The sequence below is a fragment of the Cyprinodon tularosa genome, unplaced genomic scaffold (genome assembly GCF_016077235.1).
Source record: "Cyprinodon tularosa strain WSP-4 unplaced genomic scaffold, ASM1607723v1 ctg58, whole genome shotgun sequence".
Taxonomy (NCBI): Eukaryota; Metazoa; Chordata; class Actinopteri; order Cyprinodontiformes; family Cyprinodontidae; genus Cyprinodon; species Cyprinodon tularosa.
The window spans coordinates 1376797-1399749 of NW_024039318.1; the positions used below are offsets into that span (position 1 = coordinate 1376797).

A 22953-nucleotide genomic window follows, 5' to 3' on the forward strand; every position below is an offset into this window, starting at 1 on the left:
GAAAAAAAAAACTGGACTGTTGCTCACAGATCCATGGAGTGAAGAACCATCATCAAGGAATTTACCAAGCATTACATTCTTCCTTCTAACTAGCTCTTTGGAGACTTTTAGCACAACTTGGTTCCAGCAGATTCTTGATCTGCTTTAATGACGCAGCGTTACTGGTGCTCGATTGGAGAACAAGCTGACCTATGGCTCTTAACTTTGGTCAAAATTGATAATCTTGTGCATCGAAATACAAAAAGGGAAGATCCTTTTAGGAAGATATTACAGGTGCTGCCTTGCAGCAAGAAGGTTCAGGGTTCAATTCCCAGCCCCAGGTCTTTCTGCATGTTCTCCCTGAGCATGCGTGGGTTCTCTCCAGGTACTCCAGCTTCCTCCCACAGTCCAAAAACATGACTGTTAATTGACTTCTCTAAATTCTCCTTATGTGTGTGAATGGTTGCTTGTCCTGTTTGTGTTGCCCTGCAATAAACAGGCGACCTGTCCAGGTTATATCTCACCAAGACAAGCTTGCGACCCTGATTGGGAGAAGCGTGACAGAAAATGGATGGATTTTACAGGTTCTAGGTTGTATATCTGGATTGCTGCATGTTTTTTTCTTTTCTACAATAAGAGTGATGTTCTGCTATTTTTCTTCCCTATGGGTGGAATCTGCTTTTGAAAACTTGCATTTTCCAAATTTGGTTTAGGTTCATTAAAAATGAAAACAATCTTATAAGGTTATGGAAAACTATTTAGTTGAAAACTAATTGCAATATCAGAGGAAATACAGTTTGGGAAAATATTACTCATTGCCCTTAGCTAGAGGAAAATCTCTTCAGTTCGGTTACTATACAGAAATCCTGGATTGGTTTATGTTATTCCTGCTCATACTTCCATTGTGAGGGAAGCTTGTCTGTATAAAATAATTGTAACTTGCCTTTCCAAATAAAAGAAAAAAATGAAAATAAAAACCTCTTCAGCATATCTACATCTCTATTGGAGCAGGATGCATCAGGAGTATCAATAATTGTTGCAAAACCAAGCCTTTTGTTTTATTGTAAATTTATTTTTATTTATTATTTTTGATTGCAGACATAAAAATGAGTATCTTACACTACTTGAATGAAGGGAAACCTGCCGTGGATGAAATTCACCCCATAAACATTAGAAGTCCACCCAAATGAAAAGAGTCCAGGAAGCATTTCTACCATAAAGCACGGCTCGACCTTCCAGTCACAGCAGCCATGTTTACAGGAAGGAGTTGATCTAAGATCCACACATGACGCAGTCGTCTCTGTTCTCCAGAGAGCAAACCATGGCTGCTTTGTTCCTCTCCTTCAGCTCCTCCTCCTCAGAGGCCTTGCTCTGCTGCGTCTCCTTCAGCTTCTCCTTGTTCAGGGTGAACTGGATGGGGTTGGCGGCTGGCTTCGTCCTCAGGTAGTACATTCCCGTCTTCAAACCCTGTTAGGAAAGATAATGGAGTTGGTTTAAATAAATGAACGACCACAAAACATGACGCTGCCACCTCCGTACTTCAAGCCTAGGATGTCTCGTCAAGCTTAATTGTTTGTTTTTGTCTAATGTTTGAGGGAAACTGTGAGGTCTCTCTGGCCCCGTGTGGAGGCGCCACTTGCCTGCTTCCAGCCGTAGAAGTGCATGCTGGTCAGTTTCCCGTAGTTGGGCTCTGCGATGTGGATGTTCAGAGACTGGCTCTGATCTATGTAGGCGCCACGGTCTGCAGCCATCTTTAGCACAGTCTTTTGGGAAATCTCCCAAACGGTTTTATAAAGCTGCTTCAGATCGTCTGGAATCTCACCGATTTCCTGTGGGGGGAAAAAAACAGCAAAGATTATAATACCATCCCGTGAAAAAGGGAAGGTCTTTAAAAGAGGCGGGAGGCGACCGTCACCTGAATGGATCCGTTGTTGGCGATCAGTTTGTTCTTCATCTCCTCGCTCCACAGCCCCCGCTCCGTCAGGTCCTTGAGAAGGTGAGGGTTGACGATCTGGAACTCTCCGGAGAGGACCCTGCGGGTGTAGATGTTGCTGGTGTAGGCCTCGATGGACTCGTTGTTGCCCAGGATCTGGGCGGTGGAGGCTGTGGGCATGGGGGCCAGCAGCAGGCTGTTCCTCACGCCGTGTTTGGCGATCTTCTCCTTCAGCAGCTTCCAGTCCCACATGTCGGTCGGAGTCTTCTCCCACATGTCATACTGGAGGATGCCTTTGCTGACAGGTGAACCTTCGTACGTCTCGTAAGGACCCAGCTCTGCCGCCAGTTCGCAGCTGGCCTCCAGGGCGGCGTAGTAGATGGTCTCAAAGATGTGAATGTTGAGCAGTTGAGCTTCGGGGCTTTCGAACGGGTAACGCATCAGGATGAAGGCGTCTGCCAAACCCTGGACTCCGATCCCGATGGGCCGGTGGCGTTTGTTGGACCTCTCTGCTTCGGGTACGGGGTAGTAGTTGATCTCAATGATCTTGTTCAGGTTCTTCACGATCACCTTGGTGACCGAGGCCAGCTTCTTAAAGTCGAAAGTCCGCTCAGGTGTGACGTACATGTTGAGGGCGATGGAGGCCAGGTTACAGACCGCCACCTCGTCCTTGCTGGTGTACTCCACGATCTCCGTGCAGAGGTTGCTGCACTTGATGGTGCCCAGGTTCTGCTGGTTGCTCTTCCTGTTGCAGGCGTCCTTGTAGAGCATGTACGGCGTCCCGGTTTCCGTCTGAGACTCGATGATGGCGTACCAAACCTGCTGAGCCTTCACCACCTTCTTCACCCTCCCTTCCTTTTCATATTTAGTGTAGAGCTTCTCAAACTCCTCCCCCCAGCACTCGTCCAGCCTGGGACACTCGTTGGGACACATCAGGGACCAGTCCTGGTTGCTCTCCACTCTCTTCATGAACAGGTCAGGGATCCACATGGCGTAGAATAGGTCTCTGGCTCTCTGCTCCTCCTTTCCTGTGTTCTTCTTCAGCTCCAGGAAGTCGAACACATCAAAGTGCCACGGCTCCAGGTACATGGCGAAGGCTCCCGGTCGCTTGTTGCCGCCCTGGTCAACATAGCGGGCGGTGTTGTTGTAAACCCGCAGCATCGGGACCAGCCCATTGGAGTTGCCGTTAGTGCCGGCGATGTAGCTCCCAGTCGATCTGATGCAGCTCACCGCCACGCCGATCCCGCCAGCGGATTTGGAAATGAGGGCGCACTGCTTCAGGGTGTCGTAGATGCCCTCGATGCTGTCATCCTTCATGGCGAGCAGGAAGCAGCTGGACAGCTGCGCCCGGTTGGTCCCGGCATTGAAGAGGGTTGGCGAGGCGTGGGTGAACCACTTCTCCGACAGCAGGTTGTAGGTCTCAATGGCGGCGTCAATGTCTTTTCCGTGGATACCGACCGATACCCTCATGAGCATGTGCTGCGGGCGCTCGGCCACTTTCCCGTTGATCTTCAGCAGATAGGAGCGCTCCAGAGTTTTGAAGCCAAAGAAGTTGTAGGAAAAATCTCTGTCATAAATGATGGAGGAATTGAGGCGGTCTTTGTTCTCCAGAATGATGTCGAGGGTCTGCTTGGAGATCATGGGGGAGTGGCATTTGTTCAGAGGGTTGACGTAGTTGTACAGGTCTTCCATCACTTCGCTGAATACTTTCTTGGTCTCCTTGTGAAGGTTGGACACAGCAATCCTGGCGGCGAGGATGGCGTAGTCCGGGTGCTTGGTCGTCAGGGTGGCCGCGATCTCCGCTGCTAGCGTGTCTAGCTCCACGGTGGTGACGCCGCTGTACAAACCCTGGATCACCTTCATGGTGATCTGGGCCGGATCCACGAAGTCTGCATTCAGACCGTAGCAGAGCTTCTGGATGCGGGAGGTGATTTTATCGAACATGACGCGCTCCTGGCGTCCATCTGAAAAAAAAACACAGACAGATAGATCTTTAGTCAAATAATTTTTTTCATGATCAATAATCAAAACTCAAAAGTTTCTAGTTTAAACAGGAAGTTGCCCAAATCTATTAGCATTTTGTAACACTGCATCACAGCTGCTGCTCCTCCTCTCTTTAAGCTAATAAACAGAAAGCCACCTGTGTTGATCCAGGTTACAGAGGGCGGCTTTCTTTTCATTTCCCTTAGATTATTAAAAAACGCCTTATTTAGACTATGGCTGCAATGATAGTTTTGAAAATCAATTAATCTGTTGCTTATTTTTTCACTGAATATATATGCGCCTGAAAGGCAAGAGCAACAGTTTGTTTTAATATCCTGCAGCTTTATTTTTTTTACTACTCCCTATATATATATTCAATAAAATAGCTTTTCCTCTCCAGCCAATAAGAAATGTTTAAATTAAATAAGGCTAAAGAGGAGGATGGGGGGTGTAGCTTAATGACAGGATTCCTCAACAGGCAAGAACATGAATGTTTGCAGGAAGAGGAAAAAGGAAGAGCTATAAACTGACAAATAGCGGGAAAAAACACAACGAAGCAATCAATAAAAAAAAAACAATATCATTTAGTCTTTTATATATTAATATAAAAGTAGTAAACAGGAGAGTCCTTTCTGTTCACTATCAGATCTACTGTCTCCATTTTTCACCTGCTACCAAATGCACTGTTGTTAAACACACTGAGGATTCCTCCTGTGCATCTGTCTATTTCAGTTTGCTTTAAGTTGTTTTTATATTTCTCATAGTTTTTATATTTATTTATAAATCCAGTCCAGTTTAACCCAGAAGGAGGAGGAGGGGTCATTTTTGGCGCCATCTGGAACAAAGACCATTTCTGTCTCCAAAACAAAGAGCAAACAGAACAAACTATCTCTAAAGGTGTGCTTGTTGAGCTGTGGTTATCAAAGGAATAAAAAGGAAATGCGTCATTTACCAACGGCTGTTTAGTTTAACCTCCAGGTTTAGCTGTGATCTTGCTAAAGCTAGCTGGTTAGCTGACAGGGGGTTAAAATCCAACCAATTCAAACCAAACCTCCATATTATACTGATGCAGAGGCTAGAGAGAAGGAGCTGTCAATTTTTTTTTTTACTTTTTTTAAAAGATGTTGGCTAAAGGTAGAGCTGTGTGCGGCTGGGCTAACAGGAAACTAATAAAACTCACCTCTTTTAATCACAAACATCATGGTGAAAAGGAAACTCCTGTAAAGAAGGCAGACGAAAAGCAGAAACTTTGAGCGGCTTCAAAGTGTGCAGCTGGTGGATGCAGCCCCTCAGCTTCTCACGAGAACCAACAAAACCTGCAGCAAACCCCGCGAATTTCTTCACCTTCTTCTTCTAACGCGCTTTCTGGCAGTTTATACACTTTGCACATTACCGCCATCTACTGGACGGAGATGTAATTCAGATATTCATTTTCCCGATAAATCTTTAAATTTTAAAATAACTAAATGATGTACATAGTTATAAACTCACTCACGTACATACTGAATTCTCTTAGCTAATTTTGTTTCTATTAAATATTTAATAAGTGCTTGAATTCTATCATGTGATTGATTCTTCCCTAATAAATTAGCCATACTTACTGATCGACCCATTACTGTTTCCAATTCTTTCCTCTTATTTATGTATTATCTAAAATAAATCAAGACATGTTCTACTCCTATTGATTCCCCACAATAAGAACAATCACCAGATGGATGTTTCCCTATTATTTTTTAACCACTATTTAAACTAGTATGCCCAATCCTCAACCTGTTAATCCATATTTCTTCCCTCCTATTCATTATACTTTTATTTCTTATGATTAACTCCTTTTGTATTTTATGTAAATGCATTAATCTTTATTCTAAATTCCATTTCTCCTGCCATATATTATTCATTTTATCTTTAATATATACTTTTATTTTTGCTCTACTTAGTGGGAAGATGTTGTTTTCCTTATACATACATTATTAGAATATTCTTTATTAATTTATTTATTACATTATATACATTACATTATATATTACATTATATTATATACAAAAAAAGTACAATTTCCAGTGAACAACCACCAGGGGTTTGAACAAAAATAATAATAATAAAAAAAAATAAAAAAATAAAAGTTAAAGTAGTGATTGCAATAAAGTAAAGTTACACATAGCAGCATGTAAAGAGATTTGTAAATACTTTGAATTTAGAGTATAAAGATAAACTTTTAACAGTTTTTTTGTTATTGGAGGAGGACAATGTAGAAAAAAAGGTAATTGCTTCCTTTAAAAAAAAAAAAGATACATGAGGGTTTAATTATGATAGTTTTACATTTGTGGATATAAAACTTGGCCGACGGAGGAAAAAGATTACATAAAAAGAAATGGTTAGAAAGTTATTTTTTAATATTTTGTGATTCCAAATAAACATCCTTAAAATAAAGTTCAAATTTGTCAGAAATATTGTCCAAAATAAAGCGACCTTGCCATAGATACCGGGTGTACTCACAGGACCACACAACTACAATACAGACTTGGCTCAGGAGGAGAGGCTGGAAAGAGAGAGGAGGAACATCAGCAACAGAGAGAGGGGAGCAAGGAATGCCATGAGTGCTCATAAAAACTCATAAATGAAGAGTTGAAAGATCAGCTTAATGCATACTCAGATAAAAACAAAGTTTTTAAATTAAGTTTTGATAAGTGTACAAGCAATTTTTTTTAAGAACTTCCAAATATTGTCAGTAGTTCTTCGTAGTTTGCCTCTTAATTAAATTTCAGATTTTCCAATGCACCTGCTGTCCAAACAGAGCCATGAATTCACTAAAGAGCAGAGGGAGTTTGCAGCACGCTCCATTTACATGGTCCCTTTGCTTACTATTATCTGAGATCTGAGAGCCGAACCTCCCCCATCCACACACACTGCAAAGGTATCGTTTGTGTTATTTGAAAACTTTCCTCAATGTTTTTTTAAATGATACCTTGTCTTTTGGTTGAGTCCAGAACGACACCAACATCTGAGAGAATTCACATTAACCCTTTCTGCAAAAACAGAATATTGTTGTATTTTCTATTCAATCCAGTTTTATATGTTGCTACTTTAATAGCTGATTTAGTTCAATTTCTTAGAATCCAAATCCCTACATTACAACTGTACAGTAACATATAAATCCTCTTATTGTTTGCCTTGATCAAGGTGGATGAGCTCTGTGGATGTCAAGCCTGACCCTGGCATGCCGATGCTGGACAGCTCAACGAGATGACAAGAAAAATACCCAGATAAAAAGGCCTCTCATGTCTCATTAGGGCTAGAAAGTCATAATATCAGGGAATAAGGTCCGGAAGTATTATAACAATTTTCATGGCATCTGCACTTCAAACTGGATCTTTATATAGATATATATTTTTATGTAAAATAAAACAGTAAAAAGTTGTATTGTTTGGGATGTACAGCATTGATGAGGTAGTCACCTCATAACTTGAGTACAGACATTTGAAAAACTGTATGTGTTCTATGGCAGAGGGTCTTGTTGAAAGGGAGTTGTTTCTTCCCACTGTTGCCACACACTTAATCTGCATGACAGATTGGTTGCCTTAAATTGATTATTTGATTTTCTTCTTTAGCAAGATAACTTTTTCTAGATCTTTATAACAAACTACATTTGACAGCATTGTGCTTTAACTAATGTTCAGAATCAGAATCAGAAATACTTTAATAATCCCAGAGGGAAATTACTTTTGTTACACGCTCCAGTTAGTTTTATATGATATTCATATGATATATACACACATCCAACTATAAACAAGATGCATCTAATATATGTCTGTATATTTAGACATTTTTGTTTAAAAACGTACTTTAAGATGATATTTTCTTGTCAATTCGTGCTGTATAAATAAACTGTGGATTCTTTCTAAAATCTGGTCTTGAGCTACAATTCTCCCCACTAGATGGCGGTAGAGTATCACAACTCCTCTCTTTGAAAGGAAGATCCCTCTATAGCAAAGAATGTATGTAAAAGGCAATGATAAGGCAGATATACTGGCAAAAAGGGCTTTAGAGGAAACAATAACAATTACAATTCCTTTTGGGAAAGGGGAAGGTAAATCATTTATTAAGAGTAAAGAAATGGAAAAATGGCAAAAGAGATGGAATGAAGATAAGAAAGGAAGAGGATTATATAAGGTACAAGAATAAAATAGAATCATTAATGAGAGAAACAGAAGGGAAGAAGTAATAATCATCAGATTAAGAGTGGGTCATACCTATTTAAATGACAAATTATATTCAATATGGAGGAAAAATAATGATAAAGGTGAAGGATGTGGAGAAAAAGAAAATGTAGAACATGTAGTGATGAACTTTAAAACTTATGAACATGATAGGGAGAAATTGAGAAGGATGGTTGGAAGGACAGGCCAACAATGGAGTCTTAAAAGAATATTGGGAAATTAATGAAATATAAAATATATTCACTGATTAAGTAAATAATTATTTATTTATATACAAAATTAAAAAAAATACTTTGTTGTACAGTAATGTTGCTACACACGAATGTACAGTAGGTGGCGGTATGCACCTTAAAGTTCCTTGCGATCCGCCATAATAGAAAAGAAGAAGAAGAAGCAAAGAATGTCCGCTAGATGGCGCTCCTACAGGATACTTCTGAATCAAGGCCTAGAAGAAGTGCAACTTGTTTAGGTTGTTTAGCTTATCTATTAACCAGGGAGCTTTAAATTTGTTTTTGTTTTGTTTTTTGTCGCTTAAATTTTGTTCTAATAAGTATGATGATGTTCTTCTTCCACATTCTTAGTATTTGCGTCTTCATACGGACATGAGGGGAAAAGCTGCAGCGCTCCAGATGAAGATGGAAGCCTGATAAGATAAAATAAATTAAACAGATCTAATGTGATGAATGGCTTCTGAGGATTAATCAAAGGCAGCCAGCAGAGCTTCAGCGGCTAATCCTGGATCGATATGTTGAATCAAGCATCTGCAAATGTCGCTTCCTGTGTGAATCACCGTCCTGCATCGCTCCACAAACCCCCAGCTTTGGACACGTAGCTGTAACTTTTCTGCTCTTCAGGCGGAACACCCCCACCCAGCAGCCATGCCCAGGTCCAGCCGCAGGAACAACAAGACTCTACCGCAGAGCAACGGAGGCGGCTCGCTCCCCGGCTGTGAGCGGGGGCGGATCCTCAGAGCCCGGGTCCTGATCGTGGGTCTGCTCGGTGTTCTGGTGCTGGCGGTGGTGCTGAGTGTTTACCTGGTTAATGACACCTCCAGCGGACACGTGAGCCGCCTGCCAGCTGTGGATCTGGTGAAGGACAGGGTGAGATATAATGGATTATTTAGCAAGCCTCACATCATTGTTTGGTTACATTTAAAAGTTATTTTTATTTTTTTTATTCAACTATTCTAATCCAATCTCCATTGTCAAGTCTACTGATTCACCTGTAACAATCTGGATGTTTCCAGTGGCGGAGCTAGATGGGGGGCCAGGGGTGGCCATTTCCACCCTCAGCTAATCAGTGGCCACCCCTACCATTTTTTTCGCCCATGGTGGCAGCAGTAATACTTACAAGAGGAATGTTAAAACTTATTAAACATTAGAATTTTTCATATATCGACAACTAAAAGGCTGTGTTTATCAGTGTTTTCGCGGGTCATTAAAAGTCATTGAATTATAATTGTTTTAAGTAAGGCCTTAATTTGCATTAAAATTCATTAAAGGGATTTTTGTGGCATTTAAAATGCTTTATTTAAAAAACTATTTCGTCAGATTTAACTGCTTGCGCATGTTTGCGCCGAACTGTTAGTCGTAAAGCCGTATTTTCAGAAAACGAAGCTCTAGGCGGTGAAAAAGCTACAGAATAGGAAAATGCAAATTCCAACAAAAGTGTTTGGAAAACGAGGAATTAGGGACATGGCTGCAGCCTGTCGATGGTAAAGATGATGCAGGATTTTGCCTTGTTTTATACATGTATATATGAGAGTCATGGGTACTTGTCGATGGCATTAAAATGATTTCTAAGAGCATTAAAAGAGCATTAAATTAGAGTTACTCATTCCTGTAAAAACCATGTTTATGCACAGCAAAATACTAACATTAAAGTTGATATATAAAGAATTCATGCTCTTTTCAGAACTGTATTTTTGTGTTATATGAGGTAAAGAGAAAATTATGTCTCTGCAAGTCATCTAGGAGTCTGCCGTTAAATCTTAGATAAATTACTACTTTAATAATAACTTTAAAACCCATTTATTATAGATATTAGTACTTATAAATATATATTTTTTTATTCAGATCAATTTTTGGTAAAAGTAGGTAAGTAATGACAATGGAGAAGATTTTCGCCGCAGAGATTTTGTCCGCTACACCTTTAATTAGTTAGCACAGATGTTTAAATATATGCGTCTATTTGTTAGGAAAAGGCTGTGGGAAAGTATAGTTAGTCTTTATTTAGAAAATATGGATGTTGTGGTTGTTCCTTTTGGAACAGTGTAGATTGACCACCCCTCAGTGTGCATTGGTTATTGCCTCTCCATCCTTATGAAAATTTTCTAGCTACGCCTCTGGATATTTCACCATCAGTTTTACTTCATACCTGCATTTACTGAGTCAGTTAAATGTCAGGATATCTTTAAATACGGAAAAGCTGTGAGATTATTTTATTACTTTTATTTAGTTGAGGTCCCGGGATTTCATTTATACAAAATAGTTAGTACAAAGTAATAAATCAAGCTCATTGATTGATTGACTTTATTGATCTCACAGTGCAGAAAAATGTACTCGTTACATCAGCTGAAACAGTGAAAGGAGAAGAAGGTGCCAAAGGAAGAAAAAGGTGGATGGGATATATACAGTATATGCAGTGCTTCCATTACGTTTTTTTTTTTTTTATTATTATAGTAGTATCCTTATAAAGGGTTATTGTGCTGGTTGTTTACATGAATATTTATATTTTTATATTCAGTTATTGCACTGGGTGTCAGATATAGAAAAGCAGGTTATTGCATAGGTTATACATTGTACAGGTTATTGCCGTTGTAGTGTTGCATCAAACTCATCTTGATGATCAATGATTTGAGTAATAAACTAACAATCAGTCTGTGCATTTTTACATTCTAAGTATTTACTATGTTGCCTATTCCAATCTAACTGAGCTACAGTGGTTGTAAAACATTAACAGGCACTGGTCATTCTGTTGGTTTCTCATAGAATGTTTATCTTTTTTTATCATTTAGATCAGTTGAAATACAAATCTTGCAACACATGAACGGGTAGAATAGTTTCAGTGTAAAGGAACAGAATAACCGTATAAAGAAAATAATAGTTTATAATGAAGGTGAGTGTTTTTAAGAGTCTTGTGTTCCACAGCTTTCCCACAAACCCAGTAAAGCCTCTGCAGCCCAGATCCGCCGCCTGGCCTCTTTAGTCGACTCCGCTCGTTTGTGGGAGACTCACCTGCAGCCGATCCTGATAGAGAGGCTCCCAGGGACACGAGGAAGCCTGGCTGTACAGCAGGTGTGTGATTTATTACAGATCACATCTAGCTGCTTTTTTAAGCACCGTCTCTTTATCTTTAACTCTCTCCTCTGCTTCAGCACATCGCGTCCACCCTGTCCTCGCTGTCGGCTGGCTGGGCCATTGACCTGGACTCTTTCCAGTCTCCCACTCCTCGTGGTCAAGTCACCTTTACAAATGTTATTGCCGTCCTGGACCCCACAGCCCCTCGGAGGCTCCTCCTGGCCTGCCATTATGACTCAAAAATCCTCCCTCCAGACCCGCAGGCCCCAGGGAAGATGTTTTTGGGAGCCAGCGACTCTGCTGTTCCCTGTGCTATGATTCTGGAGCTGGCTGCTTCTCTGGACACACAGCTCAAATCTTTTAAACAGCAGGTATTTGTCTTTTATTCTGCATTAATGGAATTATAGAAGTCTAAAACTGAGATTATTTTTACTGTTTTTTAAAGGCTTTTCTTAATTTTAAGCATAAAGATGCTGACCATAGTCTTCTCTGTGCCTTTCATTCCCTTTACACCCTTGTTTCGCCTCTCTGCCTGCATGGCTGCAGTGTGCAGAAAATGCTGACTCTAGTTCCCATCCTAAGTATACAGCAGTATCTCTGTAATGAACTGTACTTTGGAGCTCCAGGAATAGAATCTGCAGGAACGAAAAGATGACCTCAGCTGCATTGTAAACTAACCGTCTTATACTTTTCCTAGAAACTCCCAGTCACCCTCCAGCTTGTGTTTTTTGACGGCGAGGAATCGTTTGAAGAATGGACGGACACGGACTCACTGTACGGCTCTCGCCACCTGGCCGAACTCATGGCCAAAACACCCCACCCTGCCGCCTCCCCTCAGGCCACCACTCTGCAGGCCGTGGTGAGGGCAAAGAAACATAAAACAAGCAGCTGGATTCATTCTTTTATCTCTTATTAGCTCAGCATAGAGAAAATAAATTGTACAAAAAATATAATCGTATTTTTTTATGGAAAGTCTTTTCAGAAGCAGATTTTAATAACATATTCTGTTGAAACTGCTAAAAGCAGTCAAATATCCGAGGTGTTTTCAGGTAAAACTTAAAGCCCTGCAGCAAAGAATCCTGCTGAATATTTAATAAGGAGCTGATACCGGCTGAGGTTCAGAGCTATATGATACCTTGGTAACACTTCTAAGCTCAAATATCAAAACTACAAATGTGTCGACTTTAGAGAGAGAGTTGGAAGGGAGGTGGTTGCTTTGCTCTTCACCTTTGTGCTTTAGGGTTTAACCTCAGCACTTCAAGCTTATAGCTGACGAGTTAAAGAAGTTGCATTTTGTCTAATTATGGCATAATGTAAGGAAAATACATTAGATGATTGAATCCGTCTAAGATCATTTTTCTTGTGTATTCTAGTCCTTACAGGTGAGATAAAGCAAACAATAAAAAAATAAAAAGTCTATCTGCAGTGTTTCTATGCTTTAGAGAAAAAGCATGAAATTTGAAGTGTTTTCCAGGGGAAGATAAAGATGGAAAATAAATGTTTGATAAGATTCTTTATTTCTGCAAACATCTCTACAGCATTAGATTCAAAGCAAAGTTTAAAACTTATCTGCAAGAATAGAAGAAAATTGAATTATGATGAGATATTAAACTAATGTATAAATTAACTTAATATAAGAGAGCTTTGCTGATTTGGATCATCAGACCCTTTTAGAAGAAACACATGATCAAATTGCCTTCTGTTTGCGGTGATCTGGGTAATCATTAAAAACAAACATCCTCCTTTCTTTGACTTGTGTTTTCATCCTCAGGACCTTTTCGTGCTGTTAGACCTGCTCGGGGGTCCTGATCCATTGATTGCAAATCATTTTGACAACACAGCTCGATGGTTTGACCGCCTGATCTCTGCAGGTGGGTACAGGCTTTTCCGTTTATCATCAATGGTGAATTTTCGCCCTGTTGTTCATCTGAACTTTGCCTTCACTCTCAGAGAAAAGGCTCCATCGCCTCGGTCTCCTGGTGTCTCACCCCTCAGAGCAAACATACTTTAGGAAGGACGTGTACCTTGGTCCTGTTCAAGACGACCACATCCCTTTCCTTCACAGAGGTGAGGCACAGGAACAACCAACAGATCCTTTGTCTGTATAAACTTGGGTATAAACCCCATTTCTATGTAGCCACTGGTCGTTGGACATAACTGGGTGTTTTACTACTGCAGCTCCTTTTAATTTTAAAATCTGCCCAAATATAAAACATATATGTGTTAATTTTTCTTTTGGTAAAACACAGAGATTTACGTCTTTTAAAAAACATGCATCTGTTAGCTAAGAAAACTTTGAATCGTTTATATAGTTTTTCTTTTGTCTAAGAGAAAAACCTTATTTAAGAGTCTGTGGCTTCAGCCTCTCAGCTTATCTATATATTCCATCCCTAAATAATAAAATCGGGGTTCCAAAAAAACTCAGAACAGTAACCTTTGGGTAAAATCCAGGTGTATAAGCAAAGTTGAAGGCAGAATAGTCAATTTTTAATAAATGTAAATCCCTTAATTGTCCCACAATGGGGACAATGGCATTTTAACCCTTTCCCTTGGGGAGCAGAGGGCTGCCATTGAGTGGTTAATCAGGGGTTAAGTTTTTTTGCTCAGGAACCCAAAGTGGTGGCTCTGGGGATCGAACATGGTACTTGTAACCTTCTCAGAGTGTAAGCGCGCTGCTCTGATCCACTAGGCCAAAGCTCCCAAACAAGTAGATCAGTATGAGCTTTAGGGCGAGTTTGATGCAGTGACATTGTAACCTAGGAAGCATTGCAGCTGCTGTTTACACGTGACCCCTCCTTCATCCTCTTTATCTTTCAATCCATTTCTTCCAGGTGTACCGGTGTTGCACATAATCCCCACTCCCTTCCCTCAGTTCTGGCACACACTGGACGACACGGAGGAGAACATGCACCATCCAACCGTAGAGAACCTCACTAAGATCATGGCCGTGTTCCTGGCAGAGTACCTGGGCCTCTGAGCTAAAAGCCTCTAATGTAGATCCCAGCAGGAGTTTGGAAGAAGAACCAGCTACAGAGGAAGCCTTTGATCACATTAAAATCATGAGAAACTACAGCCTTATCCTTGGTCAGCATCAGCTTCACATATTGCATGACTGACAATTTCTCTAAATCTCATTTGAAGTAAATAGAAACAGTTTTGACGTCTCAGTGGAAGGAGCCCTAGTAACTTTACCAGCAGCTTACCCTGTGAATTGGAAGAAGATGCACTTTGAATGACCTACTGTGAACGTCATCTGAGAAGGAGGTAAAAGTTGGGGAGCTCCTCCGTTCCCCCCAAACATACCTTCAGATCATTGAAGATCTTTCTCAGCTGCTGATTTTAGGTGCGCTATTTAACATTTACAAGGACTTTACTGTTAAACTCCTATATTAGTGTTTCACTCAAGCTTAGGCCGTCAGCAGCGGTCAGATCCATTTTATTTATTTCCTCAAGGAGTTCGAAGTCAAGAAGTTACATTTGCTCATGTGAAATAATTCTGCTTAATTCACCAGTTTTGTTCTGAACCTCTTGTCTAAACCCCCCCCCCCCCCCCCCTTTTATGTACGAAACCCATTCTTCCTGATTATTGTCTCGTGTTTGGTTTAAGGCAAGTCCTGGGTTTTGCTTTGTAATTCAATACAATTCTAATATTCTTGGCACAAGTGATGAAGAGGAGGGTGATACAAGCGTGGGGGTGAGGGGCGGCGTCTCCGAGGCAGAGGTCTGCTTTGAGGAGAACCTTCATGGTCAGACATTTCTCCTGAAGGCCCTCCAGCAAGTGGAGTTCGGAAACTGGAACGAGAAACAGGTTTTACAAAAAAATGGTCTCATGACCCGATTTTACCACATGGGGGCGCTGTTATCGTTAAACACAACAGTTAACTTGATTGGATTAAAGAAATGATGCTAATATAACACAGTAAATGTGTAACATCTAAGATATGTAATAGAACAGGATGCTGATCAAATACTCTGTTGAAGGTAAAAGGTCAGTTTCTGTGGAAGATAATTGCCTTCATTTAAAAGCAAACTCATGTAGCTTGTCATGAGTTAGTTTAAAAGTATTAATACTGAGATATAAAGTCATAATGTCACAGCTATGGGATTAAAGGTTTATCAAAGGATCAGATATAGTATGAACTTGGGAGAAATACATTCATTGTTATGAGCTAAAAGAATAAAAATATTACCGGTAAATCCCATGATTTTAACATTGTGTGCATCAAAATAAGAAATTTGTTGCCAAATGCATTAAAAATTAATCCAATTTTAAAGATGTACGGTAAAGTTATAGGATTTAAAGTCTTCAAAAAAACAAAAAAAGGATTGAAAATTTATGAGGGATTGTTTTTTATTAAATATATATATATATATATATATATATATATATATATATATATATGATTTAATGTTTTAAAATGTTTTGTGTAAATTTTAATGTCAAAGGTTTTGAAGCAAAGTCTTTTAAGGAAAGTATTTCATTATTGAGATATAAAGACAATGTTGAAATACTGTCATATTTTCTGATATAGCGGAAAGGGCATGTTTTATGTGATAATACAAATGATACAAAGTCTTCATCAATTAACAGTAATATCAGAAATATAAACTTTGTTGTTAAACATATGGTAAGATTTTCGCCCTGTAATGGCGGCGCAAATTTATAAGATAGAAATTTATAATAAAGTGATTAAACTATTGTAATAAACAGTAAAACTTAACGGAGATCTCTAAATCTGAATTTGCAGATACAAAGTTTTAATTACCGTGTGAGATATACAGTAAGTTTTTAAATGAGTCAAGGAATAAAAAACTTTAGAGATTTGAGGCTGCAATAAATTAAGTCAGTAATTAGAAGTTAGTAAGAGATTACGTTTTATTTTATTTATATTTTTTATTAAGTCACAAGCATGAGATAATTAGGCAATTTTGAGCTGGAAATTCATAATTTTCTTTTGCATTTGTTTCATAATTCTACATTGAGTAACAAAAGCTCTCACTTTAAGTTGCAGTATAAAAAAAAGAAAATAAAACATTTTCATCCCAAGATGCTTTAAGTAAATAAAAGTAAACAGTTTCCAACCAGCAGCCGTGGTCTCACTGACCTGGAAATCTCGGTGCTTCGGTCTCTCTGCCGGCGGTTCTTGAACCAGTTGCTGACCTGAGTGGACGTGAGACCAGTGGCCGCTGCCAGCTCCTTCTTCTCTCTGGTGGAAGGATATGGCTTTCTGTGGTACCACTCCCTCAGCACGCTGCGGGATTTCTCCTGTTTTAAAGAGAACAAAAACGATGATTAACTGTTTATAAGTCAACCGTCTTTTATCTTATGAGTCCCTCACATCATCAGTGGAAATATTAAAACACTTTGGCTTTCAAAGCTTTTTAAAAATGAGTCATATTCAGCTCCCTGAAACCAATAGCCCTAAAAGAAATCCTTAAAACTGACAGCCTAAAGCGATGACTTGATGTAAATTATCCTCAGTAATAATCCAGATGTTCTCCAAAAGCACTCAGGGCTGTGTTAGAGAACATCATTAACAAACAGAAACAGGATCGTGCAGAACAAGAAGCACAGCAGGCAGGTCAGGTATAAGGTTTTAAACGGAGTTAGGTTACAAAACGATACCAATATTTGAATATCTCCGAGCACCATTCAATCCATCACTTGAAAATGAAAAGAATGGAAGAACTGCACATCTGTCAAAATACACACAGAAAAATGCCTAAAGGAGCAAGAATCTGTGGACAGAGTAACAATTAGTTTTGCGCAATCTACTATTGATGAAAGATTGACCAAAAAGCATTGTGTTGCTAAAAGAAAGAATAAGGCGTAATTTCTAAGGGGTTTAGAGACCAGGTCAGAGGTAAACCTATTATAAGCGGGACAAATAAACCATCCCATGGCCCCATGGTGAATTGAAAATTGCCTCTGTTGTCTGATCTGATTGAGCTGAAGTTATTTTGCAACAATGAGAGAGCAAAACTATCATCCTCCAGATGTGCATAATAGGAGGGAAACCTAAGACAAGGGCAGCTATGATTGCATATAAAAGCACCAAGGCGGGGGGGGGGGGTAAATACTTCAGTGGTTTTCATCTGGAAAAAATACACTTAATACATTTTAAGCCCCTCTAAATTTTATGTCACAACCATTAAAACCAAGGTTGATTTGATGTATAAAGTATAGAAAGTAATTAAGTGTCCAGGTTAATCTGTGAGTGTTTGAATAAACTAGTTTAAGTGCTGAGAAAAGTAATCCTACCTTGAAACAGTAACTGGTCTCCTCTCCATCCCAGATAGTGTGGGGTAAAGGAAACTTCCTCCTAACCCGATACTTCCCCACGGCCCCCAGGGGCCGACCCCTCTGCCTCTCGGCCTCGGCGTAGTGAGCTTGCAGCCAGAGCTCCTGCAGGAACGGGTGGCTGCGTGGGGAGAAGGGGAAGCCCTCCAGCAGGGTGTAGAGATCTGAGAAGCGCCCTTGGTGAAAGGCCACCGCCGCCTTGGCTCTCAGGACGCTTTCCAGCTCCGCAAGGCATGAAGAAGAAGAGGGAGGAAGAGTGCAGAGGAAGCTGGCAAGACGATCCATGCTACCACCCTGCAGCAGAACCTCACAGACACAAATGATCTGCTCCGCTGTGAAGATCATCCCTCCGAAAGAAAGCGCCTCTACAGTCTACTCCTCTGAGAGCTGAAGCCTCTATGGATCTTTACAGATGAAACAAAACTAAATTAACCTGCATGTGCGTTGGCACTGAACATCATCATACCCTCGCACGGGAAACCTGAGCCCATCAGGGTTATAATAACACACCAGAGATCCCCTCATCTCTTGTGCAAACATGAGCCGGCACACCTTTGCTCATATTTTGAAGTTCTGCTGCTGAACTCACCAGAGAAGCAGACTGAAGCTCCCTCACAACGAATGCATTTGAATAAAATTTTGTTGACAAATTAGAGGCAAAATCCCTTAACAAACAAGCATTCATAGTGACCCACAGCTCCAAGCAAGAGGAAGCAGACAAACAAGTTTTTTTTTTAATAAATGCAGTTTATTACAGTATCATGTAATATAAAAAATAGAATGCATTTGAGTACAAAAACAGGAAGAACATGTAAAGACGGACATCTCCCTTTTTAAAATGTAGAGTTCAACACAAAATCTTTGGTTAAATATAGAGTTGTGAAGGTTAGGCTACAGGTAGCACAAGAAAATGACCAAGGCAAAAAAGAACAAGAAGCATGCTTTGGTATATGAAAACAACAAAAAACAAAAAAAACACATCCCTGTTTCCACCATCTGTAGGTCAACAGTGGGATGAAATAGAGTTAATGACCTCAGAATAAAGTCAAAGTCTCTAATCTGAGTTTTCCTATATGCACCGTTTCCGTAAGTCTTCACTTTAAACTAGGAACTGACTGGTACATGCAATTAAATAGGTTAAATGTACAAAACAGACAAACAGACCAAAAACAAAACACAGGTTACTACTGTAACTATAGGCAATACTGAAGTCTACACTGGCTTTTCGAAGTGTACATCCCTGTTAAAATGCTTGGTTTTTATGTCCTAAAAGAAGCAGCATCATAAATACTTTTGTCATTTCTTTTATAAGCGATTGCTTGCAACTTAAAAAGTAAATCATTTCTATAATTTTGTAAGAATTATTAAATCCTGGTTGGATGATTGGACACCCTTAAACTAAAGCTTTGTTTCCATAATAACATTTTGGGTAAATGGACGGAATTAAAGTAACTTTCTAGTCATACTGGCCACTCCTTTGAACCAGAGATTGGGGATCTGGAGTCAACAAGTCATGTGTTTGTTCTGCCCAGCCACTGAACCAGGTTAGTCCAATGTAAAGTGAACTAACCTGTGCAGATTGGACTCACCTGGTTCAGTCGCTGGGCAGAATACATGACATAGAGATGACTTGCTGACTCCTGATCCCCCATCTCTGCTTTGAACTAAAGCCTGATGGCACACATTAATAAACAAGCATGCAGATCAGTAGGTAGAACTAATCTTAAATCTTAAGTGCTTGCTCTGGTTCACTTTGACATGTGACAGGAGGAAGCTGAAAATAAACCCACACTCCAAGCTGAAATTGACCCTGATACAAACCTGATAACAATAAACCCCTAAATCTGTTCAAGCATCTCTGCAGGATTTCTTCCCTTTCATACGCCCACTTTTATCTTTTAACTAAAGCCACAGTTTAAAGGCTACAAAGATCAAAGTTATGTTTTAGTTAAAGAGTAGGTTCAAGTGCAACTGATCAAGCCAATGTGTTACACAACCTTTAGCCTGGACGTTGCAACTTTAATTTAGCATATAATGCTTAATTGTTTAACCTGTATGTATCTGTAGATCGTCTTAAGGTGGAGACACAGAGTTAATTGAAATAAAGTCAATAATAAAAAAAAAAGGTCTAATACAGAGCCTTGTGGAACACCCACAATACAGTTAGCTAAACTGGATCATATACCATCATGGAAAAAATAAAGTTAACCACCTTTATCATCGATGATAAATGGATCGGTGCGGCTGCTATAATGCGAACGCTGCACCAAAAAGCAAAGCTCTCGATTTACCGGTCGTTCTAAGTTTCTACCCTCATCTATGGTGATGAAATCGGCCCCCAACCAGGTCTGGAAAAGGAGGGGAAGACTAGTAAGAGTATGAGTACCACCTTTCTCATCAAAAACAATGTTTCTGCAATCATATACTAACTCCTGTGTGTGTTATGTGACCAAGACAGTAAAGAAAAAACAGAACACCATAAATTGGTTTGGTACAACAATGGCTAAATATCAGCTTTTAAATGTTATCAGCATCTTCATCTAAACAAATGTACCTTTACTTGTACCCTTATTAAAATTAACAAAATACTAAAGAAAATAAGGATGGTTTAATATTTTTTCCATTGACTCTACTGACAACTTTTATAAGGTGTTTGGAAACATTGTATAAGATAAAGAGAAAAAACAGAATCCAAACCTGGTTAAAGTTCTGGTTTAAGGGTGTGCACACGTCTGGCTTTGGAACGATTCATGATGCTCTTAATCGTTTAAGTCACAAAAACCAGTCATTCTAACAGAGGAGTGGACACTTTTGAGATTAAACGTACATTTTTGTACCGTAAACGACCAAAAGATTGATGGCTACCAGCGTTCTGACTGCAGAAGGCCTGTTCGGTTCAGAGTTTAAATCTAAAGGAGCTTCAGATAAACAAGTCCAGCCATGATCACGATAGAACGGCAGCCTACCGTAAACAACATGAATGAAATGTGCAAAATATACAAAAAAAAAAAAAAAAAAAAGCAATGACCATGCAAATAAAGTATCACAGCAATTCACAGAGGGTCAAACTTATGTAGAAATGTGGGCATTCTTAAGAAGTCCAAAATTCTGGCCGGCCACATATAAGTCATACAAAATGGTGTAACTAGAACAAAACATCTTTAAAAAAAACAATTTAAAATAAGGCACTTATCAGTATCGACAGACTGAGACTTTGGCTGCATTTGATGAGGAATCTCACAATCAGAGCAATCACTTTAGTGTAATTCACCTCAAGGCTTCATTTCATCTCCCAAGTGTCTCGGCTTTTTGACCCAGCCGTTGTGCGGTGTAGTGTCCTATAAAGAGCTACATATATATTGCATAGAGTTAGAACCCATTACTTTAAAACCTTTTTAACTCCTCTTTTGCTTTTTTCCAAACCTAACTCAACCTATAACGGATCTGTACATGTTAAGCCTGCCTCTGTAACTTATATATATATATATATATATATATATATATATATATATATATATATATATATATATAAAATACTGTTGTGTGTCCCTTGCAATTATGAAATAAAGAAGCATAAAGATTGAACTCCTAGGGCCGGATCTATCAAAGGTTTGCGTGTATAAAAACGTGAGCTATTTCACTGCGCACGCTAAAAAATGTACAAACTGATCTATCAACAGCGTGCTAAAAGGATTTGGTCTTTAAAACGTGCTAAATAGCGCCTCTTATCCATTTAGTACTTTTTCTGCAATGAATATGCAATATGGGGCGTTTACACGCAAAAGTGCGTCTTGTGGGAGGAGAACATGTAAATATATTAATTTAGCACTCGCAAAGTGATTTATTAAACCTGAAAGCAATTTTGCTAACGGTATCTGACTCTATATTTAACACGTTTCAAAAGAAGGTGCAAATGGTCTGTATGCGTAATTGCGCACACATGGCAGCGGTTATTGTCGCAAGAAGGAAACATGGAAATGAAGCAAGGAGACGCAGTGAACGCATTTTTTCACTCCGTGTGAATATTTTTGGAATGAACGAGGAAACGATCATCAAAACATATCGTTTATCCAGCATTGCCATTTTGGAGCTGTTGGGGGAACTCCGAATGGATTTGGAGCCAACCACAAGGAGGACCCACGCAATACCAGATATCACAAAACTCCTTGCAACGTTGCACTTTTTTGCATCTGGGTCATTCCAGCGTACGGTTGCAGCGAGAGCTGGGATCTCCTTTTTTAGAAGTGCTGTCCGACGGGGTCGGGGTTCTCCCCCTGCGCCTGTGGAGCAACGTGCCAAATGCTGCGGGGATCTCATCCACAGTCACAGGCCAATACAAAACACCTGTTTTTTTGTTTTGTTTTTTTTTTTACTGCAGCACATACCACCTTAGGGAATAAAGGTTGCCAAAGTTTTTTCTATCTATCTATCTATCTATCTATCTATATATATATATATATATATATATATATATATATATACACTATATTGCCAAAAGTATTTGCTCACCTGCCTTGACTCACATATGAGCTTAAGTGACATCCCGTTCCTAATCCATAGGGTTCAATATGACGTCGGTCCACCCTTTGCAGCTAGAACAGCTTCAACTCTTCTGGGAAGGCTGTCCACAAGGTTTAGGAGTGTGTTTATGGGAATTTTTGACCATTCTTCCAGAAGCGCATTTGTGAGGTCGCACACTGATGTTGGACGAGAAGGCCTGGCTCTCAGTCTCCGCTCTAATTCATCCCAAAGGTGTTCTATCGGGTTGAGGTCAGGACTCTGTGCAGGCCAGTCAAGTTCATCCACACCAGACTCTGTCATCCATGTCTTTATGGACCTTGCTTTGTGCACTGGTGCACAGTCATGTTGGAAGAGGAAGGGGCCAGCTCCAAACTGTTCCCACAAAGTTGGGAGCATGGAATTGTCCAAAATGTCTTGGTATGCTGAAGCATTCAGAGTTCCTTTCACTGGAACTAAGGGGCCAAGCCCAGCTCCTGAAAAACAACCCCACACCATAATCCCCCCTCCAACAAACTTTACACTTGGCACAATGCAGTCAGACAAGTACCGTTCTCCTGGCAACCGCCAAACCCAGACCCGTCCATCAGATTGCCAGATGGAGAAGCGCGATTCGTCACTCCAGAGAACGCGTCTCCACTGCTCTAGAGTCCAGTGGCGGCGTGCTTTACACCACCGCATCCGACGCTTTGCATTGCACTTGGTGATGTATGGCTTGGATGC

At 40.0% G+C, this 22953-nt stretch overlaps 3 protein-coding genes across 4 annotated transcripts; 1 reads left to right on the forward strand and 2 right to left on the reverse strand.

Moving 5' to 3' along the window:
• Window positions 1–1030: 1030 nt before the first annotated feature.
• Window positions 1031–5232, reverse strand: LOC119797348 (ribonucleoside-diphosphate reductase large subunit). Its single transcript, XM_038306396.1, has 4 exons — window positions 5076–5232; window positions 1895–3876; window positions 1620–1808; window positions 1031–1446 (listed from the first exon to the last, which is right to left on the reverse strand). Exons 1-4 carry the CDS (start codon window positions 5095–5097, stop codon window positions 1252–1254), a joined length of 2388 nt encoding a protein of 795 aa, XP_038162324.1. The 5' UTR covers window positions 5098–5232; the 3' UTR covers window positions 1031–1251.
• Window positions 5233–8477: 3245 nt separating this feature from the next.
• Window positions 8478–14920, forward strand: qpctla (glutaminyl-peptide cyclotransferase-like a). Of its 2 annotated transcripts, XM_038306398.1 has the most exons (8): window positions 8478–8581; window positions 8694–9212; window positions 11262–11408; window positions 11489–11782; window positions 12109–12270; window positions 13183–13282; window positions 13362–13478; window positions 14243–14920. In XM_038306398.1, the coding sequence occupies exons 2-8, from the start codon at window positions 8991–8993 to the stop codon at window positions 14386–14388; spliced, it is 1188 nt and encodes a 395-aa protein (XP_038162326.1). In that variant the 5' UTR covers window positions 8478–8581; window positions 8694–8990; the 3' UTR covers window positions 14389–14920. The 2 variants fall into 2 exon arrangements, with proteins under 2 accessions (XP_038162326.1, XP_038162325.1); XM_038306397.1 differs by having other exon boundaries at window positions 8530–9212.
• A 40-nt stretch (window positions 14921–14960) lies between these two features.
• six9 (SIX homeobox 9) lies at window positions 14961–18283 on the reverse strand. Its single transcript, XM_038306399.1, has 3 exons — window positions 17674–18283; window positions 16517–16677; window positions 14961–15203 (listed from the first exon to the last, which is right to left on the reverse strand). The coding sequence occupies exons 1-3, from the start codon at window positions 18055–18057 to the stop codon at window positions 15056–15058; spliced, it is 693 nt and encodes a 230-aa protein (XP_038162327.1). The 5' UTR covers window positions 18058–18283; the 3' UTR covers window positions 14961–15055.
• Between the last annotated feature and the right edge of the window lie 4670 nt (window positions 18284–22953).